Source organism: Mustela putorius, unplaced genomic scaffold (assembly GCF_011764305.1).
Source record: "Mustela putorius furo isolate JIRA1106 unplaced genomic scaffold, ASM1176430v1.1 tig00000487_pilon_pilon_pilon, whole genome shotgun sequence".
In the NCBI taxonomy this organism is placed as follows: Eukaryota; Metazoa; Chordata; class Mammalia; order Carnivora; family Mustelidae; genus Mustela; species Mustela putorius.
In genome coordinates, this window is record NW_025421399.1 from 3184852 (window position 1) to 3207864 (window position 23013).

Consider the following 23013-nt stretch of genomic DNA (forward strand, 5'->3'; position numbering starts at 1 on the left):
CAGCTCCCTGTGAGGCTGAGACCAGCCAGGCTGCCCCCCGGCCAGCAGGACGCCATGCGGCAAGCACTCTCCACCCGACCTCCTGTGATTGAGGGCAGGAGCCTCACGTCCTTAACTCCACTGGCAGAGTCTTTGTACATTTAATGGGTCACCCGAGAGCACATTTTCCACCACGGAGCCACGAATGTTTGCCAAGCCAATGGCCGGGTGCAGAACATCCTTGTCAAGAGTGACCCCTTCCACTGGCAAGCTGCCCCCAGCCTCGGAGAAATCTGCCTCGTGCCGCGGACCCCGTCGTGTGAAGCTTGCCCTTCTGGCCCTCGTTACCAGCCGCCTTGTCCTGCGCCCGCTGCCTCGGCGCTTGCAGGGGTGACGGTGACCATCAGATGAGATAATATATGTGAGCGCCCCGGGAAACGGGCAAGTTATTCAATTTGAATCCAACCAGCGCTCAGCGAGGCCTCCCAAGGTCAAGGCACCACGCCAGGCCGCTGGGGGCTACAGATGGGAGGCTGTGGCGGCTTCTGTGGGAATCACGGAGTACCAAGGGGGAAAAAAAACTCATTAAGACTAATTGCAGAGGCGGGAACGCCAGGCGCACGGAAAGAGATGATGCCTGTTCGCTTCTAAAGGGAAGCAGTTCGGTGTCATGTGAAGAACCAGACCCTGGTCTGAATCCTGACACGGCTGCTTGCTGTCTAACCCTGGGCGTGTTCTGTGAACCTTCTGGAATCTGTCCTCATTATACCTCTTAGGTCGCAAAGTTCTGTGTGCTGCCTGCAGCCGGGAGGGACCCAGTGCTCCTCTTGTGGGTTCTTCTCTCTCCTTCTCCAAAAATGGAGGCCAAACTGAATGGGGCGGGGCTCACCAGGTAGAGGGGGCGGCTGCTTCCCCAGCACATCAAGGACTCATTTGAAATTAGCAGCGTTATTTACACACGGCTCGCAATGTGCTAAATACCTTGAACATGTTTGTTTTCCCGAGCAAGTTAAACACAGACTCCTATCATCCTGTTTACACTATTCATTCACTCAGCCCGCCGCATCTTCCTAGAGAGACGGAGGTAAACTTGGGTGGAACCCTCACCATGGGAACAGGTGCAGAGGAAAGCCATGAACTGAACCGGGGTGGGAATGGGGCTTCTGGGGTCGCGGGAGGAAGACTGAACGGGGTTCCTGCGGTCAGGGCTTAGCCTGGGGCCTCTCCTGAGGTCTGGGGCCCCTAAACACTGTCTCTGACAGCAAAACTCTCTGCAACTTATGCCCGACTGCAGATGGATCGAGCAGGCCTGTAGATGTGATGGCTTCTGCACCTGCTCAGGAGAAGAGGCCCTTAGTGGAAGATGGGGTTGCAGAGTAGAGGGGGGGGGCTCACCCCGAGGCCCCAAACTAAGGCCCTGGAGGAGGCAGTAGGGGATGTTTTCTATACTTAGTTTCCTGAAGTCTGGGAGAGTGGGGAGGTGTTATCCCATCCAGGTACACAGAGACACATACACTGATGATGGAGATGGTTTATTAATCATTGTAATAAAAAAATATATCTATATCTACAAGTACATATAGAAGTATATATGCAGAAATAAAGGATCAGAGGCTATAAATCGAGTATGAACAGCGCTTATGCCCAGGTGGTAGCGTTAAAACTGAGTGTCCCTTTCTTCTTTATCCTTCTTTTTACACGGAGTGTGCATCCTGTTCCCAACAGGGCAAGAACAATAAAGCTGACTTCATTTGGAAATCGAGACACTAGTATCCTCTGCATCAGCGCCAGGATGGTGGCCTGGGGCTGGGGCTCCTGCTCCAGGCCGCGGGGATGAGGCTGAGTGTGTCCCCCTCTCTCACCAACCAGGGAGAGTTGAACTGGGACCCCCTACCCTGTCCTTCTCCCTTGCACAGTGGCCAGGAGCACACAGAGCCCTCTGTCAGATGGGAGGTGGGGAGCAATCTCCCCCAAAGCCACCTGCTTGCACGGAGAGCATTGTGAACTAGCGGGGTATGATGGCTGCACCTTTTCTTTTTAAATTTATTTTTTAAAAGATTTTATTTATTTGACAGAAAGAGAGAGAGAGCACAAGCAGGGGGGGTGGCAGGCAGAGAGGGAGAGGGAGAAGCTGGCTCCCCGTAAAGTGGGGAGCCTGACGTGGGACTCGATCCCAGGACCCTGGCCTCATGACCTGAGCCAAAGGCAGATGCTTAACCGACTGAGCTACCCAGGCATCTCAGTGGTTGCACCTTCAGAATAGAAACGTGTTAACATTCAAGATGATTATCTGCCTGCTGAGAAGCTGAGTGTAACAAGAGATTGATAAAGAGGGCAGGTAGAATGAATGGTGATGAGTGTTCATAAAGAAAGAGGGTGTTGGCATTCATTGCTCCAAGCCCAGGAAGGCAGATCAGGGCTCCAGGCACAGGCAGTTCTGGGGACCAGGAGGAGTCGGTGGGTCAGGACACCTTGGCGACACAGCTCCCAGACGACAGGGCTCTCCCAATTCCTGTCAGTTCCTGCTGGTTGCCAGGGCAGCGGGGACCGGAGGGGGCCTCTGCGGGCCAGTTGGCTGGGGCAGGCAGGGAGGAAGATGGTGAGGCTCTGTCCCGCTGCTCCCCTCCCCCACCCCTCCCCCACCCCTCCCCCACCCCTCCCCCACCCCTCCTCCACCTCTCATCAGGGTCCCTGCGATGCTGGGAAATAGCCCAGGCCCTCCTTTCACCTGGGTGTTGGCCCATCCTGTCCCCTCCTACTTCCTGTCTTCATTGGCCCAGACCATCCCTGACCCCAGTGCCAGTCACCTGGGATTGCGAAGAGCCCAGCTGGCTTCTTCAAGGTGCTGCTGGGGAGGCGGGCGATGCGGCTGTGGCCACGGGCCACTCCCAGGGAGCGGGAGACTGAGGAACTGGAGAGGGAAGGAAGGAAGGTAGGAAGGTCACAGCCGTGCCTTGAGCTACGGGATAGGGTTAGGGGGTACCGCTGGACACTAAGTCTTGAGAGCAGGGGGGAGGCTGAGCACCAACAGGGCCAGATCTGAAGGCAGGAGAGGCAGTGGGGAGGGGGTCTGTCCCCCAGTTTAACCAGTGAACACCAAATGTCCCCTTCAAGGAGAGGGAGCCTCTAGTCTTTCACTGATGGAGGGAGCTACCTTTCCCTTCTAGTACTCGCAAGGGCCAAGGGAATCCCCTTCAGTCAGGGAACCTGACGCCGGCCCTGCTCATGAGACCCCTGCTACGGGCTCCGAGGGGTCCAGAGACACAGCCAAGACCCCGTAGTTGACTCAATGCTTACCGCCCTGGGGAAAGTTCTGTCTCTCCCCATCTGCCGCCCCAGCCTCACCTGGCAGTTCGCCTCTTCTTGCGGGCTGAGGTCCCAGGGAAGGAAGATGTCGTTTTGGGGCCTTTCATGGTGAACAGGGGCACAGGTCCACTGTGGGAGGGAGGGAGGCAAAGGGAGGCAGATCAGGAAGGAACCAGAAAAGGGCACTTCCTCCCTCCAGCCCCCAGCTTGGAGGGTGGGGAGGTTGGACAGGATGACCTCTGAGGTTTCTTCCTACTTAGAGGTGGATTCCTCTCCCTGCCTCGCTCAGCCTGGGCTGACAGCTGAGTGACAGGCCTGTTCTGGGAGAACATCCAGATGTCAGCTTCTGGCACGTTCAGGGAACTGGAGTTCAAACAATTTGACCCTTCCACCTGCCCGGCTGTGAGCTTGTTACTGAGAGGTGGCTCCGGCGGTAGGAGGGGCAGGGGGTGCGGTGGGCAGCCTGCTGCCCTTAGCCTCACAAGTACAAGGTCAGTCCGCTGTTTGTTCTTGGCCTTGGACTTTCCTCAGCTGGTCACTGTTTCCCTAACCCTGGCAGGTGAGTGGAAGGCAAAGGTGAGAGCTTCATTTTTTCACCAAAAAATGCTGATTAGTTTTCTGAGGATCCCCTTCCAGATGCTGGGCAAGGGGGTAAAATCGGGGTGGAAATTGGCAGAAATATGCATTTCTCAGCCGGATGTGGAACTAAGACTGGGCCAGGGGGTGTGAGTGATACAGAGGAATAGAGAGGACAAGGTCACCTCCTTATTCCTGCTCCCACTGACCCTCCCCAAGTGTGGGCGGGGTCCCCGTTAGCCACTCGTGGGCATGCCACAAACTGTCCCAGAGTTGGCAGCTTTGGAGTATGGACAGACAAGGCAGGGACCCCAAGAGAAGCAGCCCTCCTGGGCCTGGGGACTGACACTGGTCAGACCAAAGGGAGGGAGACAGCAAACCAGGCTCCAAAAATCAGGCCTGCTTCCACTCCTCTCGGCAGCACCTCTGTCCCTTGCTGACCCCTGAGTCCCTGCCTGGAGGGCTGGGAGGGGGGCTGGGAGGGAGCCCGGGGGACCCACCTGGGGATGAAGGGCTGATCCAGCCTGTTCAGCTCCTGGGGGACATCCTCCCAGCCAACACGTTCCTGGAAACCCAGCTTCGAGGGGGCTTCCTCCGAGAGATCAAAGGTGGCATTGAGGTCCCGAGCAGGCAGGGACAGAGGGGTGGAGCAGTTCTGCACAGCAGAGGGGCCCAGGGGCACCCGGCTTTTGATGACTGTGGCTGAGCAGAGGCGAGGGGAGTGGCAGGACACGGAGGCCTTTCCCCCTTTGGGGGTGGTGGGCCCGAGTGAAGGCTGAGCCTCAGGCAGGGACCCCCTCCTCAGGCAGGGCAAGAAGGACTGGCGCTGGCGCTTGGTTCCCGGCTTTGGAGCTGGGGGGCTGTCTGGCTCCGAGGGGCTTGGTCTCCTCCTCCTCTTCTTCTTCTCTGTGGGCCGCCGGGATACCTGGGCTTGGGTGCGGTCGTGTCCTGGTAGGACCCCAAGGGTGGGCATGAGGCCACTCAGTTGCTTTGCCATGGTCCGGGTCACGGGGCCAGAATAGCCTGGAGAATCTGGGCACAGAGAAGGCGGGTACTGAGGAGAGATCAGGGACTGGCCAGAAGGAAGGCAAATGGGTAGAATTTGGGGAGAGAGACACTGAAGACACACAGGAGCCCCTAATTCCACAGGTGGACTGCGGGTCCTGTGTAGCACAACACGACCCCAGCATTGGAGGCCCCAGGCGCCCTGCTGGACACAGAGCAGGAGCGAAACTCACCGGACTCAGAACACAGCTCCAGAGGCAGCCCCTGGGCCAGACTGGGTGTGCCTGAGGCCTTTGCCTCAGGCTCAGCATTTCCCTCTTGCACCAGCTGCTGCAGCGTCTCGAACTCCATGATCATGTCGGGGGTCAGCAGGTTGGCCGCTTGGAGCAGGGAGTACTGCCGCCGCGCCAGGCACAGCACCTTCAAGGCCAACCTGGAAGAGAGGGAAGGGGGTCCCAGCCCACCTCAGACCCGGCGCTATGGCTCCAGGCGTGGTGAGGAGCCCACGAGGAGCCGGTCCCCCGGCTCCCTCCTGCTTGGCCTCACCCTGCCCTCCCAGCAGTGGGTCCTGCTCTGCCGGGCCCTTGTTAAAGACCAAGGCTGGCAGAGATGGCCACAAGCAAGGTAGGGGTGGGGCTTCATCCCTAAATATGCCCCCCAACGAAGATAGGGACCTGGGAAGTAGGAAAGGGCACTAAATGGCCTCAGACCAGAAGGTCTGCGTCTCTTCTCAGCTCTGCCATTCACTGCTGCTATGATCTCGAATTAGTTCTTTGACCCAGGGCGCAACATGAGGCAGCATCAGGGAGGAGCTAGGCTCAAGTCAGCCTATCGGCTCAAGCCCAGGCTCCAACACTTCCCACTGTGTGACCTTGGAAGCACTCCTTGACCTCAGTCTCCACATCCTCAAAACGGGGATAACAGATGCACCCACGTCTTAGGGTTATGGGAAGAGGAGATGAATTATTAGATACGTGAAGTGTTTAAAGAGTACCTACCACATGTGAAGCACTGTAAGGTTAATGATTTTCTGTAAAATGAAAACGTCTACCTTGTGAGCACAAGAGGAGACAGAATGAGATAGGCCGTGTTGGTCTTGGTTCTGAGAGGCCCCTCAAAAACACAAATAGTCTTCCCTCCCTACTCAGTGACTGGGATCCCAGAAGAGCCCGTACAAATCAGTGCCCACTTCACATGCGCTGAGGGGTTATTTAAAGGGAATTATGAGGGTAATGCGATTATTGATGGTATAAATTTAGATTCTAATAAAGCAAATTTCCTTCCTGTGAGGCACACCTGTGATAAAAGAATGAACACAATTATCTCGGTGGGGATTATTCATGGCCAATCATTTATCCTCAGGTAGCAGGACCTGCCTGGACATCTCTGGGCCCCCTCCTCTGCCTTCAGTGTGTGCTCAGGGAATCCAAACTCATTTTACAAAGCAGCCTCCAGGCCTTTCTGAAAGAAGGCAGGAAATAAATTAAAAAGGACATAGCAGAAACTCATTCGACGTCTGCCCGAGCCACACATTATAAGAAGATTAGACCACTGAGAGAAGGGGGTGTCTAGGGAGAAATGCATTGGCCTGGCTGTCGGGGACTCAAGCCTCTCCCTGTCCCTCTGGCCATGTGGCCCTGGGTGAATGCCTCAGATCCCGATCTGGCCAGCGGGGAGCAGAGCTTTACCAGATATTTCCAAATTAGGTTTCTAGAAACCCATCAGAGGACCTTGAAAATGGGAGTCACTCTGCTTCATCTGTTCTACATATTAAACTTTAGCGTAAGATTCCATTTGAAAAAAGGACTTGGTAGCTAAAAAAATTCTGAAAAAACCATTGAACTGGAAAATCTAAGATCCACTCAGGGTCCTGGTGGTCTAAGATTCTAAAGTCTAAAGCCAAAGAGAAATGATTTTTCATTATCTGGTTGTTAGGGTGTCTCCAAGTATGGAGAAGATCTAGCATGTTCTGCAGCCCCTGATATGTGGGGTCTATCTGTCACATTTTATTAGTATCTATTATTAGCTCTAAGAAGTAGGGAGAATGAAGACTGATCCCCAAATCACAGCTAGGACTGAAGCACCTTTCAGGTACCGCAAAACTAGAGGCAAAGCGGAAATGAGAACCCTGGTGTCTTCCGTCCTCACAGTAAGGGGACACCAGGGCACAGAGACCCTGACTCATCGGTGGGAGCCCCGGGGCCAAGAGGACCTCCTGCCAGTGCATCCCTGCCACTCCAGGGCCCTGGGGAGTCAGCACCGCAGACAGATAATGAGCCGCTGATTATTCAGGCTGCGGCATTTTTGCTGAGTCGGGAACAGACACTCCCCAACAAGAAATAAAATTAAACAAGCCCTTCTGTCCGGAAGCTTTAAATATACTGCCTAGCGTGAAGCGTGCTGGGGAGGCAGGAGTGGGGTTGGCAGCAGCAAAGCTAAGTGGCCGGGGATTTATGTTCTAGGGGCCAAGAAAAAACATACTAGCAGGACCTCTCTATTAAAGACAGAAAGAAGGATCCAGAATCCATTTCTCTTTGGCTTTGGGTAGTGGTCTGTATTTACTTCTGAGAAGAAATGGCCACAATCTGTTGGTGAAGACACATGGTAAGCACCTGGCTCAAGAAGGTGGTCCCTTCCTGAGTTCGTCACCCAACTTCTCTCGGTTGCTTGGTTCCTCCCTGCAGGGGACAGGCAGCTCAGCCCCCAGACTGGGAAGCAGAGCGCTAGGCCCGGGAGCCCCACGCTAACTTGGGGCTAACTTGCCAGCCAAATCCGGGATGGAATTGGATGTTTTTTTCCACCAAATGGACAGAGTGGAAGAATAGAGAGGATGGGGGCGCCTGGGTGGCTCAGTGGGTTAAAGCCTCTGCCTTCGGCTCAGGTCATGATCCCAGGGTCCTGGGATCAATCCCCGCATCGGGCTCTCTGCTCAGCAGGGAGCCTGCTTCCCTTCCAGTCTCTCTGCCTGCTTCTCTGCCTACTTGTGATCTCTGTCTGTCAAATAAATAAATTTAAAAAAGAAGAAGAAGAAAAAAAAAAAGAATAGAGAGGATGGTAAGTAGACAGAGTAGGTGAGAATTTCCAGTTCGTTGAAAGTGGTTAAGGGACAATGTTGAGGAAAAAAGATGCAACTCTCAACTAGGGCAAAACCAAAACTTTTGCAATGTACTTAATACCAGCTCCCACCCCAGGAAGTCTGGAACCCATCAACTGCCACTCTGAACCCCAGAGGAGTACAAGAAGACACCTACTGCTTAGAATGGTCTCTGCCCAAGTTCTGTGGGGAGAGGCAGCCCACGTCTGGCTTGGTCTGCAGGGTCAGGCTAGGGGACCTTGGCAGCTGGCGTCCGAGGGTCTGCTTTGGTACCTGGATGGGAACCTAAGGAGGAAGGAAGTCATAGATAGAGGGCCCTGATGGCCACCCTCCCCTACATAAGCAGATCTTAAAACCTTTCCATCCGCCAAGAGTGGGGATGAGGACTCTTGGATTGGCTGGGTCCTAGTTGAGACTTTCTCCTTCCCAGGCCGCTTCCCCCTCCCTGCTCACCTTCTGGAGGCTTGCCCCTCAATGCAGACACAGAGGAGCTACCCTTCCTGCATAGGATCTGAAAGCCTCCTAATAACTAAGATGCAATACATCCAGGTAAGGAACCCAGAAATGAAGGGAGTCTATGAGTTGGGGAGGGCCACTGCTTCCCAAATTCCATCCCCTCTGTCCTACCTCCTTCTCCACTGGGTCTTTGTCCTTGTCTTCCTGGGGCAGCTCCAGGTCTGGGGAGTTCCTTTCCACGACCCTCCCCACTAGGATCTCTGGCCCCAGGCTCTCCTCCTGAAGGACTGCAGACCCTGGGTGGAGCTCTGGAGTGCAGGGCTGGCTGGGAAGGCCGGAGGGTGAGGGCTGGCTGGGAAGGCTAGTGGGGAGAGGGAAGGGTTGAGAGGTGGGAAAGCAGGCAGGGCAGGGTCTCTGTAGCACAAGGTGGTCTAGGGCCCAGCTCGAGTAACAAGGGGGCAGTAGAAAGGGTAGGAAGCGTCCGTGATTTCCTGGTTTAGGAAACAATGCTGCCTCCTCCCTAACTTCACCTTCTTTTAAGGGAGTATGCTGCTTCTGTGGGCTGGGGGTGTCACTTAGTCATCTGGTGTGGAGCATTTCTTCTACTTTAATGTTACTTAGAGTTGCTCTTAGGACAATCTAGAAGGCACTGTGTCCTATGAGAGCAAGCACTAGAGGCAACAATCAGTGTCGTCGAGAGTGATAATCCGTGTGCTGGGCACGGGCTGGGAACCCCGGACCCCAGGAGGCAGCACAGAAGCTGGAGAAGGGGGGCTTTCCCTGCTGAACCGAAGAGGGCAAGTGCGCCCACAGGACTCACAGTTGCTGGGAAGGGCCTGATTTGGGGGATTTCAGGAGGTCCTGCGGTCTGGCCCCCGCTCTTGCCTCATATACTTGGAGCTTCTCCCTCAGGGCGGCCACCTGCCATCAAAGCAACCAGTCCCTCAGAGCCCCAGGGCCCAGCTCTGACCCTGCCACCCTGCCCTGCCTCCCCATCGAGCTCCCCAGGCGGGCCGCTCACCTCAGCCTGCAGCTGCTGGCAGACGGTGGCATACTGGCTGATGTGACAGTCCAGGCTGATCACGTTGCTCTTAAGCTGAGATGGGGGCCCAGGGGAGAGGTTCATGTGTTCATTCAAAGCAGCTTTTGGCAACCGCTTGCAAGAGTCAGGTTCTGAGCGAGGCACTTCCCTCACATTCCCGAGACTCACCCTTCCCTCACCCTCTCCAAGGGGGAACCAGACTGCAGAAGGGCAGTGAGTGGCTTGCCTGAGGCCACAGCAAAAGGCAGAAGGATGCCTTTGAACCTGAGACTCCTGACTCCCTGACCAGTATGCCCTCAACAGGCCAGGGCAGCTCTCATGGGCCAGCGCGTGGTCACCTTTCTGTCATCTCCCTCTTGAGATGATTCTGCCTGTTAGCCCACTGCTATGATAGCTTCCTCTCTTTTTCAAGCCTGGAGACTGTCCTGCTTCTCCCCGAGCTGGAGTCTGCCCAAGGATGGGGACTGAGTCACTTCTATCCCAAAGAATTTCCCTGAAGATGGAGGCTAGGGAACTTTTCCCCTCTGCCTTGGGGAAATGCTTGCTCTGGGTACCAGAAAATGGTGGTGGGTCCTGTCCCTTCCTCCTCCTGCCCCCCACCCCACACCGGGTGGGCCATTTCTGGCCGGCACACACCGCGAGCTTGATCTCCTTGGCGCGGTCGGCATACTTGAGGGTGTTGTAGGTGTCCTCGTAGGTCAGACTGGAGGGGCTGACGGTAGCGATCATCACCGTGTGGCAGTTGCCCCCGATGGAGTCCTTGAGCAGACGGGTCAGCTTGCTGTCCCGGTAGGGCACGTGAGACTTACGGCCCTGGGGCGACAACAAGAGGGCATGAGCTGAGATGGCTGGACCGGACTGATCCCGGCTGAGACCCAGTGGCCGCTGGCCCAGGGCCGGAGGGAAGGACCCTGGGCTTTGGGCACTCAGTGGCTGACCCAGGCAAGGCCCCTGGGGCTGTGTGGCTTTACCTTGGCATCGGCCAGGGCGTTGAGGACATTGATGAGGGCCAGCAGGGACCGGTTGATGTTGGCACCCTCCCGCAGCCGCTCCCCCTTCGCATGGGTGCTGGACGCCCGCTCCGAACCGGCCAGGTCAATCAGGCTCATCTTGGCCACTCGAAGGGCCTGAGTCAGACCTGGAACCCGGTCCTGCTGCTTCACAAAGATCTGAGGGGATGAGGGGGAGGGAATGGAAGGCAGACAGCAGGTGTGAGGGGTGCTGAGTATCAGGAGCCTCAGCTTCAGGCTCCAACCCTCGACCCGTCTCACCTGGAAGATGGCATGGGAGCGGGAGGATGTAGCGTTGGCGTCAGTTGGGTGCTGCGTGCGGTTTTGGTTCCCCCTGGTCAGCAGCTCCAGCAGCTGCTCCGCGGAGGTGGGCTACAGAGGAGATGCCCAGGAAGGGCGCTGTGGTCTCCCCAGCCAGGGCTTCTCCCCCAGCCGGAAGAGCTGCTCTCTAGAACCACCCCAGGATCCAGGGCATCCCCAGACTGCCTGGTGAGAGAGAACCCTGGAGAAGCAGCAGGGCTCCTCCCGCCACCCGAGCCCCGTCCCACACCTGGTGGAAGGAGAGTCCTGGCACCACCACGCCCTTGTCAGGGTCCTCCCGGATGGCGAGGGGCCCCTTGGGCTCCAGGAGGTCATGGATCTGCTCATTGTACACCTGAGGAGGAAGGAGGCAAGAGAGAGGCCTGAGAGAGAGGGCCCTTCAGGAACCCTCTTCCCAGAGGCCAGAGGCAAGCAGAGGTGCAGGCTGGGAAAGCCTGGCAGGACGCCGAGCCAGGAGTGGCCCTCTGCAGGACATCGGTACACGGTGAGAGCAAGATAGGCAGGTTTTGCTCCAATGTGGTGTCTCTCAGAGCTTCATCTGTGCCCTCTGGGCTGCTGACTCCTTCCCACACTATCTGTCACTGGGCCACTCGGGCCTGGGAGGGAACAGCCCTACCTCCTGGTAGCTGATGAGAACCTCAAATCGCTTCTCCTCCTGGTGGGCCTCAAGCCGCTTGTAGAGTTCCATGGTTGTCAGGTACATGATGCCAGGGTCCCCCTCTCTTCCTAGCATGGTGTGTGTCTTCCCAGCCCCGGTAGCCCCATAGGCAAACACTGTGGGGGAGAGAGTCGGGGGAGGGTGGTGGGCGGGCCTGATCCGCCTGCCCTAGGAATCCCTCTGTGCATTGCCACCCAGCCTGGCGCCCCCTTTCTCCCCAAGCCCCTTCCTATGCCTTCCTGTGGTCGGTTCCAGGGCTCCTACACACTCGCACCCCCGCCCCTCCGTGTTCACACTGCAGCATTGCAGCTCCCTGTGACTATGGCCTAGCTCCCCGAGGGCCTGTGGATGCCAGGGCAGAGGGTCTCCACTGCTGCGTGCGCATGGGAGCTTCACCCATTCCCGGGGGGCCCTTCTCCAGGCTAGGCAGCTTCCTCCGCCGAAGGCCTGCGGTTCTCTGTTCCTCATATCACTTACCTCAGTTTATAATCACACATTTCGGGGGTGATTTGTGATTAGTATCTTCTCCCCCCTCTAGAATACAAGCCTCAAGAGGACAGGAACCACGTCTGTGTGACCCACTACTAGAGCCTGGGAGGGTGTGTCGCACACAGAATGAAAGGGCCAGCATCCTCCTGGGCAAGTGCCCAGCTGAGGGTAAGGAGGGCACAGTCACAGGACGCAGGAAGTCCTCAGAAGGAAGCAGGGAGGGGTGCCTGGGTGTCTCAGTGGGCTAAGCCTCTGCCTTCGGCTTGGGTCATGATCTCAGGGTCCTGGGATCGAGCCCTGCATCGGGCTCTCTGCTCAGCAGGGAGCCTGCTTCCCCCTCTATCTCTATCTGCCTCTCTGCCTACTTGTGATCTCTGTCTTTCAAATAAATAAATAAAATCTTAAAAAAAAAAAAGAAGGAAGCAGGGAGGCAAGGCCGCTGCCAGCTGGGGCTTTCCCTCCTCCCTGCCCCAGCTCTCACCTGAGCAGTTGTAGCCCTGGAGGAAGCTGTCCAGAACGCCGTGGGTGGTGTGCTGGAACACGTCCTGTTGGGTGGCCGCCTCACCAAAGACCCGGTCAAAGACAAACGTCAGGTCTTTGCCCTTCTTCTTGGTGCCATCGTGGGTGCTGCCCCACTTGAGGCCAAGGAAGCCCCCGTCGGGTTCCTCAGGGTCAAACACCAGCACCCGCTCATCCACCACCTGAACCACAGGCCGCCGCTGACTCTCCAGCTCTCTCGGAGTGGGGGGCCGGACCCGCACCACGACCCGCACCTTGCTGTCCTCCACTGGCATCACCATGGCAACACCTGGGCAGACACACAACACAGAGAAGGAACGATCTGACCCCAGCTCTGACGAGGTACGCCCTTAGCCTGACTAGTGTTTGAGGACCTTCTCCCACGCCCTCTCTAGCAGGTGATCTCCATGTGATACCTCAAGAGAATAAGAATAAGAGTATCTCTTTGTCACAGCCAAATGACTTGAGGTTTCTTCAGAGGCGTATGACTGGGCTTTTATGTCCCACTAATCTGTCTACTCCAGCGCCAATACCCCCGTTTCTATTCCAGTCCCTTATAGCATGCTGCTTACCTAGTGAGGCAAGAACCATTCCCTCCCAATCACTACTGTTAGGCTTTCTTTCTCCTAATTTTCTGAACTATTTTCAGACATTTATTGTTCTACCCCCCCCTTTTAAAAAAGATTTTATTTATTTATTTGACAGGGAGAGACACAGCGAAAGAGGGAACACAAGCAGGGGAAGTGGGAGAGGGAGAAGCAAACCCCCTGCTGAGCAGAGACCCTCCCCCGCCCAATGCGGGGCTCGATCCCAGGACTCTGGGATCATAACCTGAGCCAAAGGCAGAGGCCTTAATCCACTGAGCCACCCAGGCACCCCTGTAATTGTCTTTTTAAGATAATTCCCAAGTACTTTAATTGCTCTTATGAATGGAGTGCCCTCCCCCATTTCTGTACTGATCGTTAGTATTGGAGAAACACAATTGATAATTATACATTTGCCTTCTACCCGCCACCCTTAAACTCTCTGATTAGTTCCAATTGTTTTTTTATTAAAGCTTACTGGGTTTTCTGAGTATACGGTTATACGTCAGAAAACCCCTCCCCCCCCTTTTTTACCTTTTTTTCTCCATGGTTATACCAACTATTTTATTTCCTATGTATTGCTTTTCCTAGAACTTCCAAAACAATATTAAATAATAGTGATGATAAGGGGCATCCTAGTCCTGCTCTTGATCTTCAAGGAACTGTTGCTAGTGCATCACTAATTAGAAATTAGTTTTGGATAAATAGTTAATTATCATAATAGGAATTTCCTCCACTCTTATTTGACTTAGACTTGCTATCGGAAATGTCTAGAACTTTATTTAATGATCTCTCAGCACCTCCTGATATGTTTATGTGGGTTTTTTCCTCCGTTATTTTGTTGATGTGGTAAATTTTTTAATATTACTTTTGATATCAAACCAACTATGCATTCTTGGGAAAAATTCCTACCCTCAGGTTTTTCATTTTTAAATGGCTAAATGTGTCAATCTTCTCTTTACGGTTTTTATGTCATATTTAAGAAGACTCCTTCCCCAGGGGAATTTTCTTATATTTTTGTCTGATACTTTTTCTTTCTTACATTTAGGTCTTTACCCAGATGGAACTCTTTTTTTTTTTTTTTTAATGAGGTTTCTAAATGTCTTTTCTTTCCAAATGGTAAGTGATTATATCGTTTGCAAAAGTGCATTCTTTCTCTACCAGTTTGAAATGGCACATTTAACAGAACTAAATTCTCATATGAACATGAATTTATTTTGGGGCGCTCTGTGCTACTCTGATAAGCTCCTTTCATAGGAACTTGCTGTGATTCTATATTACACCTCACCTTGTTCTTTTTCTTCACTGTCCTTGGGCATCTTGTCTTGCATATGATTTTAGAATCAGCTTACAGAATTCTATGAAAAAAACTTGCTTAAGATTTTGGGAGTATTTTGCATCTATAAATTATTATGAGGACAACTGACATCTTTACCATATCAAGTCTTCCTATCTCGGAACTTCATATCTCTTTTCTTTTCTTTCTTTTTAAAAGATATTATTTATTTATTTGACAGACAGAGATCATAAGTAGGCAGAGAAGCAGGCAGAGAGAGAGGAGGAAGCAGGCTCCCTGCTGAGCAAAGAGCCCGATGCGGGGCTCAATCCCAGGACCCTGGGACCATGATCTGAGCCGAAGGCAGAGGCTTTAACCCACTGAGCCACCCAGGTGCCCCATATCTCTTTTCTTTATTTGTTTTATATAAACCATCAGAAAAATTTCATAGCTTTTCTCACGTGAGTTTTGCCTATTTCTTGATAGGTTTGTTACTGGTTATTGTCTAGTCTTATATCATGAATAGGCCCTTTTCAAAATTGCATTTTCAAGAACACAGGGCTGGCTCAGTGGGTGGAGTGTGCGACTCTTAATCTCAGGGTTGGGGTATCTCGGTTGAGTGTCTGCCTTTGGCTCAGGTCACGATCGCAGACTCCTGGGATTGAGCCCCATATCAAGCTCCCTGCTCAGTGGGAAGCCTGCTTCTCCCTCTCCCATTCCCCCTGCTTGTGTTCCCTCTCTCTCACTGTCTCTCTCGCTGTCTGTCAAATAAACAAATAAATCTTAAAAAAACAAAAACAAAAACAAAAAAAAACTCAAGGCCGTGGGTTTGAGCCCTGCATTGAGTGGAGAGATTACTTAAAAACTAAATCTTTAATGGTACGCCTGGGTTGCTCAGTCAGTCAAGCTTCTGACTCTTGATTTTAGCTCAGGCTGCGATCTCAGGGTCGTGAGATTGAGCCCCGTGTCTGGCTCCCTACTCAGCAGGGAGTCTGCTTTGGATTCTCCTCTCTCTCTGCCCCTCTGCTGGCTCACACACACTCCCTCTCTCTCTCTCGAAATAAAATAAATAAATCTTTAAAAAATAAAGTCTTTAAAAAAAGCAACAAAACGGGGCGCCTGGGTGGCTCAGTGGATTAAGCCGCTGCCTTTGGCTCGGGTCATGATCTCGGTGTCCTGGGATCGAGCCCCACATCAGGCTCTCTGCTCAGCAGGGAGCCTGCTTCCCCCTCTGTCTCTGCCTGACTCTCTGCCTACTTGTGATCTCTCTGTCAAATAAAATAAATAAAATCTAAAAAAAAAAAAAAAAAAACCAAATACCTTAAAAAAAAAAAAAAAGCAACAAAAATAATAAAAAAATAAAATTGTGTTTTCTGATTCATTTTTTTTTTTTAATTTGCCAGAATGGAGGAAAGCAACTGCTTTCTGGATGCAGATCTTGTATTTGGCCACATTACTGATCTCTCTAATAGACTGTCATGAGTTCTCTTAGGTTTTTCAATTAAATGATGATATAGTTTGCAAATAATGACAGATACTTTCTATCTTTAGCCCTTCTATATTTAGTTCCCTACCCTCCACTGCCCATTAGGAATGGGCATTAATTTTTTTAATAAAGATTTTATTTATTTATTTATTTGACAGAGATCACAAGTAGGCGGAGAGGCAGGCGGGGAGAGAGAGAGAGGAAGAAGCAGGCTTCCTGCTGAGCAAAGAGCCCCATGCTGGGCTCCATCCCAGGACCCTGAGATCATGACCCGAGAATAGAGGCTTTAACCCACTGAGCCACCCAGGCGCCCCATGAAATGGGCATTAAATTTTATCAAATGTTTTTGACAAGGGCTGAGATGATAACAGTGCTTCTCCTTTAATCTTTTTTGGTTTTGTTTTTGGTTTTGGGGTTTTTTGGTAGGACTCTTGTGCCCAATGTGGGGCTCAAACTCTCAACCCTGAGATCAAGATTTCCAGGCTCCACTGACTGAGCTGGCCAGGTGTCCCATCCTTTAATCCGTTAATCCAGGAGGTGACGTGGGTCGATTTCCTGATGTTGACCTGGTAATAATAAGGATAATTATTATCTATAATAATAATTATTATAGATAATTATTATCTATTCCCTCTTGTATTTCCCTCATACCTCTCTCCCTGCTTTTCTCATTTCTCCATCAAGCCAGCCTACCAAGGGTACAGATGGGATTTCTGGAATGCAGGAGTCATGGTTATCCTGGAAAAGCTCATCCCAACTCTTGGGATATATTAAAAGGGTTAAGGAATAGGGGCTATTTCTGGGGGATATAAATAGATGAATGTTTTCCCAGGAAAGATTTTTTTAGGTCCCACTGTTAGAACCCAGGTCATTAAGCAAAGAAAAGTAAGATTTCTCTCTACTACTCTAGTAAATAACTCATGTTTTCCTTTGGGAATGAGGCAGAATTGAGCTGATTTGAAACTCTTGTCCCCTACCCCCAACATGTCTTCATTCCTTCCTCACGCAGAACAAGGGAAAGCTATCAACCAATAATCATCTAGTTACATTGCATAGTTCTTTCCCTGTCCCAGCCATCGGACTGCCACAATAAACAGAAAAGCTGAGTGCTCACTGTGGCAGGGGTTGTTTTAAACACTCTATGCATACCATCTCCTTTTCAGCTCCATCGCAATCCCACAAGATGGATACTATTATTAGATTCATTTTTCAACAAGAAAATTGAGACTGAGAAGGGTAAGCAACTTGCCCAAGATCCCAAGGCTAGTAAGTGATGGAGCTTGGTTCCAACCCAGGCAGTCTGACGGCAGAGTCTGCTCTACTGCCTTACAATGGTATTATATATTACGCTCTCATGATCACATTGTTGTAATAGTCCCATATGTTTATATAATAATTATAATCCTTTTTATGTAACTAGCATTATGTATTCAGCAAACACTTTCAGATATATGGACTGTACCTAATTTTCAACACCCAGAGAGAGTTCCTGACTCTCATCTTTGCATTCCTGCCCCCCCAGGGAGCCCCACTCTTGTACCCAGAGAAGTGAGGGCAGAGGGTGCCTGGCCCCACCGTCTAGGTCTATGCTGTCTGGCTTAATGGCAGTCCCAGCTCCCCGCGGGGAGGGTTTGAGCTGAGGAAGAGCCACAGAGCAGCCCAACATTCTAAGCAGGAAATTAAAAAGGGCACTGGCAACGGAATGCGCATAACCTTTACAGTCCTCTCCTCTCCGCCTCCTGAGGGCCAGTGAGGCAGACTGTTTGCCTAATGAGATGTTTTCCTTCTTCCTGAGACTGCGCTGGGGGCACAGGGTGGGGGGGTGCAGTTAGGGTGACACTTGGCGGGGCTGCAGCTGGGATGCCTGGGTCCTGGTGTCTGCCCTGCGTCTGACCAGTGGGGAGCTCTTTCCACCAGCAATGGCAATGTCGCATCAGCTTCCCCTCTTTGAGAGCCAGAGCGAGAACAGCTACGGATCTGCTCCCACCCCAGGGGGATGGGGAGATTAATGAGAGAACGTTTGTCAAGTTTGCTTTGATCCCCCGTTGGAAAGAGCATTTCAGCCCAAAGTACAAGGGAGATGATTCTTTAATAAGATCTTCAGGGTTCCGAGCCAGCCACAATCACGTCCTGTTTCTAACCCAGGGCAGCTCATTAAAACCCAGAGGCTAGTTCGCTGCCGAGCTGGGACTGGGAAGCCAAGATTCAGTTGTTTTCAGGGTAGGCTCCTCTGCCCACTTTCTTAGGGTTAGGGTTGAACAAGCCCCACCTCTCTAGAAGCCCCTGGAGAATTTCTGGGGACTTGAGGGGATCTGCCTGAAGACACTGGGAACTGGGAAGGCAGCTAGCCCCTGGATGTTCTGTTTTCACAAGGGTTGCTGTAGCCCCCTTCCTCACTCTCTTAAATCTCTCACACAAGTGTGTTTCTTGTCCTCAAGCTTCAAGAGAGCAGGACCCCCTTCTGATGTAGTCTGTGAACCCCAGAACAACCCCAGATGTTGTATGGTGTTTGTCCTAGGAATGAATGAGAGCCAGGGAAGAGCAGAGTCTGAATCCCAAAGTTTAAAAACAATTACTATTATAGCTGCCATTTGTTGAGCGCGTAATTATGCATCAAGCCCTATGCTAGAGGCTTTACAAATGGTGTCATTTAACTTCTGCAACAATCTCAGTCTGTAGTTACTGATACAATTGTTACAGTCTTACTCTACAAGGGAAACTGAGGCTCAGGAAGGCGCTTGTCACAGGGATGGTAAGTAGCAAGGCCAAAACCTGACCTTGTTCTGATGGTCACCAGAGATATTATTCTTCATCCTAGGCTATTCTGCTCTGTAGCCTGGTTTCTGCAGTTCCTACCTCCCTTGACTTTAGTACCCACAGGGCAACATCCAGAGACCACTGGTTCTTTCTACCAGGGTCGTTCAGAGGAAGGAGCTGTCTTTTTTGGGCTTTTTATATAGACAATCATAAGGCCATAACTGATGATAATTTTGTTTATTTCTTTCTAATTTTATTTGTATTTCTTTCTCTTGTCTTATGGTTCTGGCTAGGACCTCTAGTACAATCTTGAATGGTGGCAACAATAGTGAATGATCGTATCTTTTTCCTAATTGTATAGGGGATGTCCTGTTATTTCACTTTCGGTTGGTTTAAGGAAATTTACCTCTATTTGTAGTTTACCAAAAAAATTCTTTTAGCTAAGCTTTTATTTTTATTTTTTTTTTAAGATTTTATTTATTTATCAGAGAGAGAGAGGAAGAGAGAGCGAGCACAGGCAGACAGAATGGCAGGCAGAGGCAGAGAGAGAAGCAGGCTCCCTGCTGAGCAAGGAGCCCGATGTGGGACTCGATCCCAGGACGCTGGGACCATGACCTGAGCTGAAGGCAGCTGCTTAACCAACTGAGCCACCCAGGCGTCCCCCAAAAAATTTTTTTTTAAGATTTTATTTATTTTTGTTTATTTGAGAGAGAGAGAGTGAGTGAGCACAAGCAAGAGGAAAAGTAGAGGGAGAGGGAGAAGCAGGTTTCTTGTTGAGCAGGTAACCCAACAGGGAGCTCCATTCCAGGACCCTGGAACAATGACCTGAGCTGAAGACAGATGCTTAACCAACTGAGCCACCCAGGTGCCCCTTAAAGATTTCATTTATTTTGAGAGAGAGAGAGAAAGAGCAAGCAGGAGAGAACAGGGGCAGAGAGAGAGACTCTCAAGCCGACTCCATGCAGAGCCTGAGGCAGGGCTCAATCTCATGACCCTGAGATCATGACCTGAACTAAAATCAAGAGCCAGACATTTAACCAACTGAGCCACCAGGCAACCCTAGTTTACCAAATTTTTAAAAATTCATGGATGGGTACTGAATTTTATTGAATTCTATTTCTGTGCCTAATGGGATAGGTTTTCTTCTTTAATCTGTAAATGTGTAAATTGTATTCGATTTTCTAATCTCAAACCATTTTCATATTCCTGGGATAAACCCCATTTGGTCATGATATATTTTTAAATATAAATCATTGGCTTCTGATTGCTAATATTTTGAGATTTTTACAACTACATTTATACAGTTTATGTATAAATGTATACAGTATACATATATACTGTATACATTTATTATACTGTATACATTTATACAGTAAATGTATAAATTTCTTTGTCTGATTGTTGATATCACAAAATAGACTGGAAACTTTTTTTTTTTTTTTTAGGGAGAGTTTGTATAAGATTAGAATAATTTCTTGTAATTGCTTATACGTTTCATGGGGGGGGTGTTGTTTTGTTTAGTTTGATGGGGAGATTTTAAATGAATTCAATTCCTCAGTGGTTCCAGGTGTGTTCAAAATTTCCATAACTTCTTGAGTTAATTTTGCTGTGTTTTTTTTCTCTAGAAATTTGTCCAAAAGCATTGTCAAAAGGGTGTTCCACTGAAGTCTCTTTTTCTCTTTATTCTCCAAGTAACTGAAGTTATGCCCCTATTTTCATTCCTAAGATCATTCTATGTTTCTTTTCCTTATATCTTAATCAACATTGCCAGAGGTTTGGCTTTTTTAACTAGTCTTTTTCAAGATACAGCTTTTGGTTAAGTTAATCCTCTCTATCACATAATAAAATCCTATTTCATTAATGTCTTTGAACTCCTTTTAAAAAAATTCCTACACATGTATTCTGTTGTTCTGTTCTATCTTAAAGGGCCAGAAGTACCAAAATTAAGAAGGGAGGCATCCTAGGAGCCGTAGCAAAAGGCATAGCTTTTTGTCATACAGACAGTCTTTCCATTCCTTTATTCAATCAAATTATTTACTGAGCCCCCCCCCCCCCGTAACTAATTTTCGGCAGCTGGCACAGCTCTGCAATCAATTCTTCCGTAGGGATGCGCGGAGAGGGTCTTAGCTACTCCACACAGGTGTGCAGGAGCCCCAGGTCTCCAGTTCTAGTGAGCGGGAGGACCTTTCACAGATCGGATGCACAGAGGGCAGGACCCGGTGCAGTTGTGCGGACCCAGCCCAGATGCCGTACAAATGAACAGAGGGACGCTGATCTCCACGCAGATGTGGAAGGAAGAGCCTTGCTCCCCGCACCGCCCCCCCGTCCTGTTCAGAGGACACCACCCAGAACCTGCTCGGTCTCCACGCTGCACCTTTGGGTCTGGCACAAAAACTGCTTCCGCCCTGAGCGGCGGGGTCCACCAGAGCGCTGGAGCCCGCCGGGCAGACTCCGCCGTGGGTCAGAGCTTACCCTTCGTCGGTTCCCCGCCGCTGCTGTCGCCGCTCGCAGCCGGGTCCCTCCGCCGCAGTCCGGAGCCCCAGACCACCCGAAGGCGCTCCCCACACCCTCCTTCCCACCCGCGCCAACCAGAGCCCCGCGCCGCGCGTTCAAATTAGCCGGGTCGGCTCATCCGCGCTTCCCATTGGTTCCCGTCCGGACCGCTGATTGGCTGTTTCCTAAGTAACAAAGTACAAGCTCGGAGGTGGCGGGTGCAGTCAACTGTGCGCCTGCGCACTTGCCCTTCCTGCTTGCTGGTTTTGAGACCGTCTCTGGCTGGCCTAGCCAAACCCACGGACACCTGTATGGGGCTGGGGTACTGGGAAAGCGCGGCCCCTTTGTCGTACCTGGGACTGGGTTCATCACCAGCTGCAGCAACCAGATACAGAACACGTTTTCAAGTCTTTTTCTGTGGACTAAGACGGCGTCTACCGATTCAAGAGGGACATTTTAGCCACCGTCCAGGGGCTCTTCTCTCTCCGCGACGCTCCCAAGAATGGACTTTGAGAACAACCTTCAGATGGGAAAGCCATCGGAGACAGAGAATGGCAATTCCACCCTTTCAACGGTGTCAGGAATACAATGAACTGATTGTTGAATACGAGACTTGGCCCCTTAGAGCACCACTGTCTACATCCTTCATAACCGCCTGTTTCTTGGATTCCGGTAGGCCAACCTCATGCTGATCCTCAACACTGGAGGTTGTGGAGGTCAAAGAGAGAGCCCTGCATTGAAATCAGGGAGCTTGGTTTCAGCCACAATTAGTGCCGAGACCTCGGAAGTGTCAGTTTACTCATCCATAAAATGGGGTGATTACCCTGCCCTTCCTTCTCACCTAACACAGCACGTATGTGAAAGTCCTCCAAACCCCCAGCATTTGGAAGGGGATAGCCTTGTATGAATCTGATCAGGATGAAACAGGTGGTGGCCGCCAGGAGCTTGCCAGTTTCATTCGCCTGATCTGTCCCCACCCTGGGACAATGAGCAGGTCTGAGGTATGTGAGAGGCTAGGAAGCAAAATTCCCTCAAGAGAGTGGAGTCACTGTTTAATACCCGGTTGATTTGACCCAGACTCTTCATTCACCTACCTGGACCTCCCTTGCCCGATACACAATGGATTAGCTGGATTAGCTTTGTTGTTTTGGGGGAGAATAAAAAGAAAATAACGGAAAGGTGCTGTCACTGTAAAGCTACAAGAAAACCAGGGTATTCTTGCCATCTGCACTACCCAAGAGAAATACAACTGTTGAAGAACAGATTCCAGTTTAGGGGTCCCCTCCCCTCTCACAGGGGTAGGCGTTTTTTTAAAAAGATTTTATTTATTTATTTGATAGAGAGATCACAAGTAGGCAGAGAGGCAGGTGGGGGGTGGGGGAAGCAGGCTCCCTGCTGAGCAGAGAGCCCAATGTGGGGCTGGATCCCAGGATCCTGAGATCGTGACCTAAGCCCAAGGCAGAGGTTTAACCCACTGAGCCACCCAGGTACCCCAGGGGTATGCATGCATTTTAACAGAGGTTCAGGGTGTAGTTAAGGGCTTGGGGTCCCCAGGAGCCACCAAGGGAACAAGTTCCTCTTGTGTCCTTGTCAGACAGGTCTTACCTTGGTCCATTTCTGGTTTGGATAATGAGCTGGAGAAGGTGAGGCGAGGCAGAGGGCAGAGGCTGTCCCGGCTGTGGGCAATGGGAAGGGGACACTTTGCTTGTTGCAAAGATTAGAAATAATGCAAGTATAGCACACTGCAGACATTCGGTGAAATGGTCATAGCTGTTCTTGTGTTCATTCTTCCAATAAGTATTTATTGGTGGGCCCAGAAGATAGAGTGGAGAGTGATAAACGCCACCTCCTACCTTCATGGAGCTTGCCAGTCTATGGGAGAAAATAGACAATTAAGCAAGTACTAAAAACGATGTGATATATGGACTATAACGAGAACAATAGAGGGGGTTGGGGGGAAGT

General features: G+C 51.2%; 1 protein-coding gene across 3 annotated transcripts; it reads right to left on the reverse strand.

The window, feature by feature from the left end:
- Window positions 1-1492: 1492 nt before the first annotated feature.
- On the reverse strand, window positions 1493-21160 carry KIF18B (kinesin family member 18B). Of its 3 annotated transcripts, none has more exons than XM_045080800.1 (17): window positions 21031-21091; window positions 14328-14397; window positions 12418-12744; window positions 11406-11563; window positions 11019-11123; window positions 10730-10840; window positions 10430-10627; window positions 10095-10271; window positions 9438-9512; window positions 9237-9337; window positions 8588-8777; window positions 8118-8245; window positions 5100-5299; window positions 4362-4893; window positions 3325-3414; window positions 2792-2890; window positions 1493-2559 (listed from the first exon to the last, which is right to left on the reverse strand). In XM_045080800.1, exons 2-17 carry the CDS (start codon window positions 14368-14370, stop codon window positions 2442-2444), a joined length of 2652 nt encoding a protein of 883 aa, XP_044936735.1. In that variant the 5' UTR covers window positions 14371-14397; window positions 21031-21091; the 3' UTR covers window positions 1493-2441. The 3 variants fall into 3 exon arrangements, with proteins under 3 accessions (XP_044936735.1, XP_044936734.1, XP_004772552.1); XM_045080799.1 differs by having other exon boundaries at window positions 1493-2554; window positions 2787-2890; window positions 21031-21089; XM_004772495.3 differs by lacking the exon at window positions 14328-14397 and having other exon boundaries at window positions 1493-2554; window positions 2787-2890; window positions 21031-21160.
- Between the last annotated feature and the right edge of the window lie 1853 nt (window positions 21161-23013).

What these genes read in the sequence shown, in the direction of transcription:
- KIF18B (XM_045080800.1), bottom strand. Translation starts at nt 14,370, where the DNA reads ATGCAAGACAAGATGCCCAAGGACAGTGAAGAAAAAGAACAAG. An exon ending in GGAGCTGTGTTCTGAGTCCG is followed by an intron (nt 4,894 to 5,099) that starts GTGAGTTTCGCT and finishes CTCTGTGCCCAG; the next exon opens with ATTCTCCAGGCTATTCTGGC. An exon ending in CCAGCTGGGCTCTTCGCAAT is followed by an intron (nt 2,560 to 2,791) that starts CCCAGGTGACTG and finishes CTCCCTGCCTGC; the next exon opens with CCCAGCCAACTGGCCCGCAG.